Below are 13,005 nucleotides of genomic sequence, written 5' to 3'. Positions count from 1 at the left end.
ACCACTCAGCTTCACGCTGGCTCATTTACTTAGTGTTTTGCAATCCTTAATGTGCACAGCTGGCAGCTGAATGCAGGTTTGATACTAACAGTTTAGACATCTTTAGATGTAGCAGATGGAAAATTTTACACAAATAAAGTAGGAGAAAGTGTGCAATTAGGTTTTTATCTGCAGTTACATGATGCATCCTCTGTTTTAGTTTAGAACATCACCTTAGTGGGTGGTCATGATCTTTCTTTGTATCCAGGCCCTACCTTCTTGACACCACATTTGATGTTGGCTAAATGCCCAAGCACCAAACTTTTGTTTTTGTTGAGTGTGAATGAAATAGGGAACGCAACAATCAGCAAAGCAAAAGGCATACCATCAGTGAGTTTGTAACAGTCCAGTACATAATGGTTACATTCCTTGCTAGTTAAGTCACCATGGTAAAATCCTTGGCAGGATTTTTTTCAATAGTTTATTCATGATGTTCATTATTATGAGTTGTAAAGAGTATGAGAATTTCATTTTTAAAATGTCTTATGGAATGTATCACTTTCTTAGATCTTGTAGACATGCTGTGGAAACCATAACATAAAATATGAGTTACTTACAATAACTAATTTTAATCCCATCTGCTAAGTATGACAACATTAGCATTTCCACTTAATTAAAAACACCCTTAAAGCAGCAATGTTTTAATCACTCCATTTTATTTACTCTCCTCCGGTGTCACTTATAATTGTAACTTTTTATTTTTTAATAATGAGGGATTTTTTTTTCTCCTTGCATCACACAAAAAAGTGCTGTCGATAATTAGCAGTCTTCTGTTATTAGAAGACTCAGGTGTCACAACTGTGTCTCATCCTCATTACAGTAAAAAATTTCACCTATCAGATACATTATTGCTAGATAATGCAACTGAGAGCCTTTGCAGGCCCTCCAGAAAAGTAATTCAGCCAAGCAAAATTATCAGCTAATTATATTTAGAATCAAAAGCCCAACAACTATTTGCAGATAAATTGTATGAATTGAAGTGAATAGATCTGAATATTAAGATTCATAGATTTAGCAGATGATTTGTTAATTGGAATAAAAAGGTCATTTACTAGTCATTTTAACAATAGATCAATCGGAACCCTATTTATTATTTAACTGGTAGTGCATAAGAATTGAAATGATGAATAATTGTATTATTGTCACGTGATGATCACATTCTTCAAAATAACAAAATATAAGAAACTTATGAGGATGAATTTTATAAATTTGTCTTAAAAGATGTTGGCCTATTTAATACATTTTAAAACATAGTCCTGATCGAAATAGTGTATACAGTAAGGTTCAGTATTTTAACAAGACAAAAATATAACCTTGGTGGTTGTTTGTTTTTTGTTTTGTTTTTACTTGATGAATTGGAAATATAACCGTGAAAAAGATAATTTACAAATAAAAGTTGAAATACAGGATTTGTAATTTTTTTTTTCAAAAATCAGATAATGCTACTCGTATCTTACTGAATTTTAATTAGCAGAGGTTTTTAGGAAATGGCATGGTATGTGCTCATACAATGACTCAAAATGTAACTTGGCCTGCAGTTTTCTTTCAGGGAACAGAATACTCTAATTCAAATCCATTATTGAAAAGCAGAAAACATGTGCACTTTCTGAAATGCCTGTGACTTCACTCTTTTGATTTTACGTAATTACAAGAGAATGTGCATATGTATTTGCTTTTCGATTGGCACAGAGTTTTAAAGCCGAGTGTCTTCAGATAAAGTTCATATTTTCTTTGGTTCATGAAGAAGAATACTGGTTTATGTGCTCAGAACTTTTGTTGATGTTTTATAATGTAGTCACAGTGTATTTTATAGCTGTGCTTACAATAAGAATTTCTGTGTACCCTATGCGTGTAAAGAAAAATCATTAAATATTAGTGTGATTTCTGAAATTAATAATTGGTAACTAGATTCAGTGCTTTTCCACTGTTACCTTGAAACTTCTGACAGTTTTAAAGCAAAACTTTGAACTCAGTATTTTTCCAGACTTTGCAGCATCAAAGTAAAGACTTTTCATTTAAACTAATTTAACATAATAAAATAGGGAAAGCATCACCCACTTAAAAACAGCTTAAATTGCATGTACTTTGTCACTGTAAATAAACAAGGTAAACATTGAGATGACTTCAAATTATTCTTGGGTTGAAAAAAATCTGCAGTTCAAAATAAAATTCTGCCTTTGGTCAACATTTTGGATGCAATTCATAGTTTCTCATAAAATAAACATATTTTAAAGAGTGTTTTGAATTTCACTGCATAATTTCTAGCCAAGAGAAATTACAGTGGTATCTTTAAAGTTTATTATATGTCAGATCAATAGCCATTACACAGGGGTAAAACAACCGTTGAGATGCAATAGCTTCCCTCTACTTAACTCTTACTACCATTACATGAGGAAAACTTCCTATAGGCAGTCTTTGGGGAAGACCCTCCCACAAAGTGAAACTTCCTTTTTGTGTTTGCTTAATTAATAAAGGTATTCTTTTCTGATGAAATGGAAAATGATCTAAATTTTGAGGCAAGGAAGCAAAATGTTCGTTAAAGCAATCTTCATGAGAGTGTTTCCATCAAGGAAAGGGGGGATAGTTTTACATTCTGCATAATAACAAATCGTTTTGAAGCATAAGCTTAAATGAAAATGCCCCATCACAACAGACTGTAAATTTTTTTTCTGATGCTTTAAAGAGTGCCTCGATCATTTCCACGGCTATAGTGTTAAAGTTAAGTATTTGCTATTTTATTTAAACATTTTTGAAAAATGAACATTCTGGGGCTTTGCAGCATTATTAAGAAAAGCTGTCCATACTTTACCATGTTGTTACATGTGTTTATCTGCTGATTATAAAATGTGTTAAACAGTATTTTAAAAACAAAAAAAAATGCAGAGCTGCGCTTTGATTAATTCAGTGAACAAAACATATGCTGTTGGTTCTGTTCTATGAAATTCATATATGATCAATAAAATCTTTTAAAAGAGCAACTTTGGCTTTCAGGATTGTACTGCCGACCATGGTTTTTGTTCCAGTTAACTCTGAACTCACACTGTTAACTTAGGCCAACAGAACCACTGTCTGGCTGTGATAGTGATGTCTGTTTAATATATTCTTGTCCCTCTTTCTAAAATTTCTTTAGGTTGGAAGCTGCGTATTGTGGTTGTTACCCACTTTGTCCCAAGGATTTGGTTTATCCCGAAATATTCCCAGGTAGCTGCTTTAATATACTTTCATCTTTGTTGAGGTTTCATACATGATTCATGCTAAATTAGAAAGTTTGAAAATAAACTTAGGCAGGAGCAATTGTTTATTTGGCAAGTCAACATGTTAGTGTTAAGGAAAATTTTATGTGTTTTAATACATTAGAGTTAGCTTATATTTACCATCTGTTCTTTTAAGATAACAAAAAAGCAAGTTTTCAAATAGCGTTCTTCATTGTTAGCATACACATCCCATAATGATGGATTTTTATAAGCAGGTCAGTGTTGCTGCGATAGCTTACAGATTTTTTTAAATAATATACACGGAAAAATTGAGGACTGAAAGTCACACCAAATTATTTAAACAATTGACTAGTTAATAATATGGAACTGTTGTGCCGGGTACATACGGCTATAGTACCAGTTCTTTGAAAAAATTCTCATCACTAAATATATCACATATGCACTGTGTTACATTAGAATAATGTATTTTAATCACCCAAAGGAGATGTCTAAACAGCACAACTACACAGTCTTATTTAGCATTAAACATCCTTGTGAGCTGAGGTAACCTTATAAAATCATGCTTAAATAATGTAAAACACGAGGCGGCACAGAGCAATATGCATTTTTAATTAGTAAAGTGACTAATATCGAGTGTGTGCTTTGAGGTTTTTGTTTCATTAAAAATGTATCTGTTTTTCCTGCAGCTGAATATCTGTATTCTACACCTGAACAGCTTTCAAAAAGGCTCCAGAATTTCTGCAAGAGACCAGATATTATAAGAAAACATCTCTATAAGGTAGTTATTGAGAAGAGGTTTACATCGTATAAAAGCCATATTGAAGTACAAAGAAAAATCTTTTTAAAAAAAACATTTAATTAACATACTAATGTTTAAAGGAAACATGCTAGGGATGGATATTAGTTGTTACACTAACAAGGATTAATTAAACTGGATGCCAGTTGTATTAACCTAGGTCTTACGAAATACGTGCACTTAATGCACGGTACATGCTTTTTTTTTTAATTTATTGTTTTCTAAGATGACTGTCTTTTACATTTAGCCCCAAGAGGCTTATAAAAATGAACCTGGATTAATGTAACTCATTAGTTTAAAAGGAAGTAAAGGAAAGATTCTACAATTATACTAATGAGGATAAGCCATTCTTCCCATCATAATGAAATCTTCAGTCCTCAAAAATTCAGGTGAATGACAAGAATGAAGTTTGGTGTTCATTTCTGAACAACTTTAAAGATGATTTTCAAGAATCAAATATTTGCATTTTCTGATTTAATAAAATGATATAAAAATCCTCAGTTTGTTTAGAACTAGACTGTCAGTCTCATCTCTCAATAGCAGAGGCAAAAGGGAAATAGTATAAATAGCATCATCGAGTCCCCTCACTCATTATCTTTTCTCCCATTGTTTGAATCAAGATTTTACATTGTTGAAATAACAACACAAAGAGGCCCTACTAAAAGTCTAAGTAATTGAACTAGGATAAATCTGCTTTACGAGCGTCTGAAGGTGGCTCTAGGCCATGAGTAATATACCTTTTTACATTCTTTGCATGTAGCATCTTCATTTTACATAAATTCAGGATAGTTTACAATCTATCAGTTTTATAATCCGGCATATTTTAATTTTCCTGTGTTAATTATAACCCTCACACATGAAATACAGTCATCTGCCTCTTTTCTCTCCTTCCCATTTCATGGCCTAAAATACATATTTACATAGTGATACATCAAAACATGACTTTGTTTCTGCAGGAAACAGTTAAACTTCAAGAAAAACGGAGAGAACCAAAAATGCAATTTAACACCCAATTTCAAGCTCATTATCTTTCATTGTCTATTAACTTGGCAATGGTTCAGAAGGTAGCTCATAATAGTTTAAAATGCTGACTGAACAGTTCCAGGCTTCAGTATTACTCCTTGAGTCGATACTATTGTATCATATACAGGGGAAGCTTCCCAGGGAAAACAGCCCTCCAAGGTTTACCTCAATATTTCTTAATTTTTAAAGTTCCGTAGCAGTTTTGTTTGTGTAAAATATTAATCAAATTGATCCTCACATAGTAGACTACCAAAATATGCAGAATATGAAAACCGAGGAAATAGATCAATAGCTATTAATGCAAATAGATTCATTTCCTATATATGACACGAAGCTATTTTCGGAGTGGACGATCAAGTTATTTTTTTCTTTCAGGTGAATTTTTGATAAAGTATCTGTAAGTGTATTTCCATCATTAAAATATATCAGTTTTTAACTTTGCTTCAGGTTAGGCCTTATTAACCCTGTTACTCTGCATCTGCTCATTTTTAACCATTTCGAAGTTACTGCAACAAGTTGCCTTTAGTTAGAAAACAGATCTCTAGTTGAAATATTTTAATGCAGCTACTGCCATAATTATAAAATGAATGTCAGCTGTTAAAAAATGAACTTGTTTCTCATGCAGCTTAAAAGAGAACCTGTGTCTTAAATGTTATTTCATTGAATTGTTGCATCTTACTATTTACATATATTTTTAGTCTGTTACATCATAAAATGTTCCATCTCAAAATTTATAAATCAATAATTCATTTATAAGCATTTATGAGAATTTATATGTATAATTTATTTAGAAGTATTTTTTACCTGGGATTTTTTTCCCTACAAATGTATAGTATACTTTTACATATGTCCTCATTTGTGGTTCTTAGTGATAATATATCTAAATAGATGATCTCAAAAAGAAATATATCAGTCCAAAAATTCTAAGTAATCAAGAGCTCTGTGATACAATTATCAGGAAAAACTGGCATGTTGCAAGGCATCAAGTTAAATCCACAGAACGACCAGGGTTTTTAGTCTGATTATTGTAATAGCATTTAGAGTCAAAACAGAAAAAGAATGTCTTCTGAAACTTCACAATTAAGATGTAGTAAATTGTTGTTTTTTACCTGATGTTTTATTAATACTCACATTTTCAGATGATGTTTGCTTTCACTACATACCAGAGAATTATTAACCCTAGATCAGCTTTTTATCTACTTTTTTTAATGCAGTGGAAGAGGATCCTTTGTGTACTGTGAAGAGAATTTTTTTTTCTTTTTTAGATTTATTCCATTGGACAGTGCTGTTTTGCTTTTATAAAACATATGCTTCTAAGATCTAAAAGGATAGAATGTCACTGAAATCTTTAATTTGCTCCTTTTACATTTTTACACCTTATTTTTTTTGTGTGTGTTAAAAGTTTACATTTTAAAATCATCTCAACTGCTTATCATACAGAGTTCACTTTAGGATAGGATTTTTCATATGGATTCACACTTAGAAATTTAATGACTAGAATAAGGCTACTAACACTTGGCTTTCTTCTCACTTGAGACATTATACTTTCATTATGAGTGAGAGTTTGGGGGCTATAACTTGAAGCCGGATTTGAAACGGAATGCTAGTAACTGAAAAGCAGAAACAGAATTTGATACTTTTTTTCTTAAAGTGACTCTTTCTACTACAGAATCCTGTGTCCATGACTTCCCACCTGAAATGGTTTCAGGCCTGAATGTTTAAATTGCTCGTGTGCATGTAAATGTGCGTGCTCTCCCCTGCCCTCTCACCCCCCACCGCCTACCACCCACACACCCACACCCACACCCACATTTTTCTTAGCTCTTTAGAGAAATTCAGTGCATGCAAGTATCAAATGCTAGCAAGCCGCTTCTTAGTGAGTTTGCATCTACAGTTTAGTCATTTACTGCAACTTTCTTACACTTTCAGAACATACCCTTTTCTGCATAGAGGAAGTACATTGACCACAGTAGGTTTCACTTCATCCACAATAGGAAGCATGTATATGAGTCCCAAAGGAGCCCTAGTGGCGCAGTGGTTAAAGCGCTCAGCTGTTAACCGAAAGGTTGGCGGTTCGAATCCACTAGCCGCTCCACGGGAGAAAGATGTGGCAGTCTGCTTCCATAAAGATCACAGCCTTGGAAACCCTGTGGGGCAGTTGTACTCTGTCCTATAGGGTCGCTATGAGTTAGCATCGACTCGACGGCGGCAAATTTTGTTTTGTTTTATAAGACTCCCCAGCGAATTTGAACACAAGTTTCTACGTGTAACCATAAAATAGCCAGCCAAGGATTGACTTCCTGCATTAACAGTAGTTCTCCTTTCCAACCTGAATGGGTCTAACGTCATGAAGTTGTATTTTCTTTGCCTCATTTTTACTATATGATTTTACTTACTAAAAATTCCCAACAATTATTTGAAGTCAGTACTTCATGTTTTTAGAGAGCCTATGATCATTATATTTTAAAATGCCTTAGGAAAAAAAAACTTTTGTGGATATGCCTTTGTTAGCAGTATTGAAAATAGCACAAGAGTACAAATGGAGCAGCTGGGTAAGGCAGACACAACCAAACTAATGGGAGGGATTCTCCTTGCTGTCCTATTTCTCATTTACTTTTATTAAAAAATTGAGCAATATTCTGTGTGTGGGAGGAAAAAAAAGGATGTCATTCTTTCTTTTACTTTTCAAGAATGACCTGTAGTTATTTAGATAATGGCTGCTGATTTTTATTTTGTTCTCCTCTTCAAGTTCTTCAGCGTTCACGAAACCTTTATAACCTGCTGTTATTTGGAGGAGAGAATAATTTTCAGATTTCTGCCCAAAACTGATTCCAAACAACGATTAAGCTTACAATTCAGACTCAGTGCCCAGAAAAACCATTTGTGGTTGTCTTAATTATGTCAGGCTATGTCTACTCGAGCCACAGCCAAGTAGCCACTTTTAAGTTTCCTTGAAGAGACTGGTCACTTTAGAGTCCACTTTTAATTGGAGCTTATACTCTAGATGTGAATAAGGTGTTGCTCAGTAATATGAAATCCTCCGAAGTCGTTACTTTTTTTCTTAAAAATGGAAACTTAAAAGCTTGTGACATTACAAGTACTAAAAACTGAACCAGCACAATTTAAGGCAAAGTCTCAGTCATAATCTCTCTCTCCTCTCTCCACTCTTCCCTCCTCTTTTCTTCCCTTACTTTATCCTTCCCTCCTTTAATTTTATTTGATTTGGTTTTCCTATGATTTTTCTAAGTAAAATAAAAGCAAAAATGTTTAGCTCCATAGATACATTCTGGGTGATTAAGATCAGCTAGAGGTTTTGGCTTCATGTCTTTCTCTGCTACTAATTTGCAGTCTGGCTTTAGGTGATGTTCTTGGCCTCTATATGATTCATCTGTAAAACTGGAAGGATTTTTTAAAAGACCTTAATAGCATTTTCCCCCTGAGTACTGCCATAATGAAATAATGAATAGAAACCAGTTTGTAAACTTGAAGTGCTTTATAAATTCCACCTTATAGTAATGGTATTTATCTTGTGCCTTTGCCACTTAAAAGTAAAATTCACATTACCAGAAACATGTATTAAGATGTTATGTATCTTGTGTTTATAAAAGTTAAAATTGGATGATAAATGTCTAATAGCTGTCATCCATAACATAAAGCAGGAAATATGTGTGCAGCAGAATGTACCCATTTGCAAAAAACGGTAGCTTTCCCCTATGGTTGGAAATACAGTTGCACTTTAAGCCAATCAGATACTGGGATTTCCAGAGATGATGAAACTTGAGAACCATTTACTTGGTGGCTTTTTGAAATATAATTGACCTAAGTTATTCAGATTTGCAATATGAATGTTCAGCATAGTTTTGTTTCTCAGTCGTTAATGCGTCTTCATTTCGTTCTCTTCTCTCCCTCCCCCTTACAGGGTGAAATGGCTCCGTTTTCTTGGGCAGCCCTACATGGTAAATTCAGGTCTCTGCTTACAACAGAACCTAAGGAAGATTTGTGACAGATGGGGCTAAGTCACAAACTTGCAGCCTAAGGCAGAATCTGTAGAACTTTCCAGAGTGTGCCCATATTTACCTGATCAGAGAGAAAAGAAAATCTGCAGAGGAAGCTGAGCCTGGCTGCTTGTCATAGCTGACACAGAGCCATCTGCCACAAACCTGTGGCGGCTTCAGATCTCCAATCCCTGCCACCACCCCAACTCAAATTAAATACAGATTCCTAGAGACGTTATGATGGTTACACATGTCCTCGGCATCACATGTAGGAGACTGTTCAAAAAAAATATGTGGCCTGTTGTATAACCGCACTCATGTATCCCATATGTGGTGCCACATTGAATTTCCGGTTGAATCTGTTTTTATCCTTTGTACTGGATGACATGGTGCCTGAATTCTTTCTCTTCGCCGACACGATGGCTGCCAAACTGAAGCTTCAAACGCTCGCACTTGGCTGGGTTTCTACCTAGGTTGCCAGGTTATCATCGGAGCCTTCTAGTGTCCTCAAAGGGCCACAGGGTCTGAAAAGAGGATCCGAATGCTACCAGGCTAATTGGGCAGCCATCTCAGAATTGTTTGTGGGCAAAGGGCTGCTTCAGCACATTTCTTTTAGCAAATTAATGACTCTCCAGCACAGGGTATTTTAAGTGAAGGTATTAATAAGGGGTCTGGCAGGTATTCCCATGATTGCACAGTGCTACATTTGCATTTAATTAATCTTAAAGAAAGTTGCAAGATAAACAGCTATAATTCGGACAAACATGGGAAGTACACTAAGTGGAGCCGTCTCTCCCATAAAATGAACACTGAGATACTTGTCTTAATTTTTTTTTCCCCCAGGGCTAAAACTGGAGAAATCAAAATACTTCTAACAAAACTAGTTATTTTGATATATACTCCTCAAAAATATTTGCATCCAGCTACAAATTACAATCTTTTCAAGATAACATCACTCATGATTCCAGTAGGCAAACTGCTGTATTTGTTGATGTAAAGCTGTTTTGAACGGTTAGATTGTAAAATAAATTTTTAATAAAGTACCCACTGCAATTTTTAATAAGCATATCTCATTTATGTACAAGTGTGTACAGCTGTCCGTTTCTTACTGAACACTTTCTTGGGTCAGAGACAACGAACACAATTGTTTCTTTTCTGGATGTTTTGCAAGTGTTTCTAAGATATTATGACATTTCCAAGATTTTCTTTGCATTCTGGAAAGCAGGAGGTAAACATTTGTAGTCATTAAGGTAAAGTCTGTTGATAAACCATCTCCTGTTTACTGACAGGTAAATTGTAACTTTGTTTGCTTTTGAAATGAGTAACTTCTTCACACTGCAGAGTTAGGAGCAGCCAGGGAGAGCTGGCTAGAAAAGGGCCAGACCTGGCTCTTGAATGCCAGGCAGATTAAATGGTCTAGCAGTCATCTGAAATTGAGTAGGCAGTGGTTCAGAAATCCAGTGGGGACCGTTTGACAGGTAGCAAAATTGTAAGCACGAAATAGATCAAGGTCAGGAAGCCAGGTACAGCCCTTGGGATAGAGGCAGTCTTACAGATCAAAGAAAGCAGTTCAGAATCCATGAGGCCTGGGAATTTTAAAGCAGGAATAGTAAGAAGTAGAAACAGTGAGCTCTGTCTTTGCACAGAGACTTCTCGCCCTAACCAGTATGAGATTCATGATGTATGATGGGACATCACAGCACTGACTTCTACCATATTTTACGCAAATAACACGCACCTTCTACGTTTGTTTGCCCGCCGGGCCTGCCCCCCTCGAGGTATTTTCATAAGTGTGCTATGCTAACTTTTTTTCACAGTAACTTGTGGAGGAGAATTGGCATGGTGACACTTGTGAGGGTGCCTCCTGGGAGGAGGGCATGGCCAGCAAACAAACGCAGAAGGTACGTGTTATTTGCATAAAAATAATGCAAATAGGGTTGGTAGTCCTAGCTCCTGGGGAAGTCACTGAATAAATTACCTCCTCACCCATTAAAAAAAAGGGCTCAGGGATTATTTCTGAAATTCCTTCCAATCTAATACTTTGGAGCTTGGAAGGTGGCAGATGTGCTCCTTTTGAGAACAAAAGTAAAGATATGAATAAGAAGCTCTTATACCCTTCTCCTCAACAGGGCCTATCATCTAATGAGATGAACTAAACCAGTCAATTTGCTTCAGTCTGATAGATACTATGTCATAAATAATGTCTTATCAAGGTAATATTATAATCTCATGGCCAAGAAACAGTATTTAGACTCCTATGTTGTTCTATCCTGAATAATGGGCTCAGATTTTATAGTGAATAAGATATTATATGCACAACAACTATCCATGTATGTTTTCTTACTAACTGATGGGAAAAAAACATTAAATACCTTTCAGTTAGGACATCCAAAACATTTAAATATTTCCCTGATTTGGGTAAATATAATATTGAAAGTTACCTGTATATTTTTTTCCTACACCCATAAAACTCAAATCAAACTGACTTTAGCTGTGCTCAGCATTCCTTCGGGGATAAAAACTTACATTAAACTTATCACTTCTTAAAACCATGCAGTCACATCTTGGTATTGGTGCACACAAGCAATAAAAAGTTTTGTAAATGTGTAATTAGTAACATATGAAGAAATGTGACTATATGAATCTGTGGGCACACACGCACGCGAGCTTAACACCCATAACATGGTAGAATGGAGTGTTATTAAGTGAGTTGACCTATATTTTGTTGAAGTTGGAATAAATCGGGAACACAAGTTAACTCTTTAATTCCTTTTTCCTGTATTTTCACTAAAGAAATCAAACATCCCCATTATTTCTTATATTGAGTATATTCATTGCAAATTTTGGTATGATTTTAACATTCAGTTCTATTAATTTTATTCTTTTAAAATAAATCATTAAACTATTTTTAATTTTAAATATCTTTAAAGTCTGCCCATTGTCAAGACCTCTGATACCATGTCTAGGATGCCCTGAAGTCACTTTACGGTAAGCCATTAATTTTGTTACTGGCTAGGTGTTTTCTGTAATAAATAACAGAGCATCTAAGTTCTTAACCTGCTCAGTTATGCCATGTTTATCAGGAAGATACATTCAAAAGGTCTTTCTCAAAATGCTCCTGTTTTAATAAGCACACTTCAAACACGGTTAGACTTAAATGCCCAGCTCCCGCTCTTAATTCTTCATATCTGCCCAATGAAGAAGGCAGCAGAATCGATAAGTCAGTAGAAACCTTTAGTCACAGAGGGCTGCATAGATTAATTTCAATACCTTGAAATGCATCTGGAAGCAAAGATTTCATTTTATGTAGAAGGTGTTAATTATATTTGATATTTTTAAAAGTAAAATCTGTGTTTTTGAGAAAGCATCTGCTACCAAGAAATATTATGAGCCACAAAAGAACTTTCATTGAAGTCTCAAGATCCTTTCTCTTAAGTGATAGAATCCGTTTTCAAAATGGAAGTCTGTCCTGTCTTTTAATGTCTGTATATTCTGTGAGTCTTTTGCTTCTGTCGCCTGGTGACACGTACCACACTAACTGCCCTTCTGTTCCGGTGAAAAATTGGGCAGAGTATTTAATGTCAGTTTTTATACGTAACAATGAAGAGAATATATTATAAACCACTGGCTTGAACATGTTTCACTTCAATGTTTCAATTGAGATATAGGACAATTTACAAAAGTTGATAATATCTGTTGCTTCTTCTACATTACCCCTTCAAAGCTATTTATGAAAATGTCATCGAGAAAGTTTAAAAACATGCAAACAATTCTCCATGTTGCTCCAAGATATATAATATGCAATTAAAGTATAATGAAAAATTGGGAAATTAACACCAAACTTACAATAATGGTTATGTCCAGGGAGTGATGGTGGGAACATGAATGGAACGTAACTGGGGAGGGGCACATATACTGAATGGTTTACAGTTCATAA

The 13,005-nt window shown here is 34.8% G+C and overlaps 1 protein-coding gene across 9 annotated transcripts in view; it reads left to right on the top strand.

Annotated features, from left to right (window-relative positions):
• GTDC1 (glycosyltransferase like domain containing 1) overlaps nucleotides 1–10,835 on the top strand; it is a 428,626-nt gene extending 417,791 nt beyond the window's left edge. For 7 of the 9 annotated variants that reach the window (XM_023730213.1, XM_023730214.1, XM_023730212.1 and 4 more), the window contains 3 exons: nucleotides 3,170–3,240; nucleotides 3,941–4,032; nucleotides 8,993–10,128. In XM_023730213.1, the coding sequence (XP_023585981.1) occupies nucleotides 3,170–3,240; nucleotides 3,941–4,032; nucleotides 8,993–9,076 (247 nt within the window). In that variant the 3' untranslated portion in view covers nucleotides 9,077–10,128. Of the gene's footprint in view, nucleotides 1–3,169; nucleotides 3,241–3,940; nucleotides 4,033–4,297; nucleotides 5,698–8,992 lie in introns of those variants that run through there. The other 2 variants (XM_023730219.1, XM_023730218.1) reach the window with 2 other exon arrangements.
• Nucleotides 10,836–13,005: the final 2,170 nt, after the last annotated feature.

This window comes from Trichechus manatus, unplaced genomic scaffold (genome assembly GCF_000243295.1).
Source record: "Trichechus manatus latirostris isolate Lorelei unplaced genomic scaffold, TriManLat1.0 scaffold00033, whole genome shotgun sequence".
Taxonomy (NCBI): domain Eukaryota; kingdom Metazoa; phylum Chordata; class Mammalia; order Sirenia; family Trichechidae; genus Trichechus; species Trichechus manatus.
Note: the sequence above shows the minus strand (reverse complement) of the source record. Positions and strands in the feature narration are given on the sequence as shown.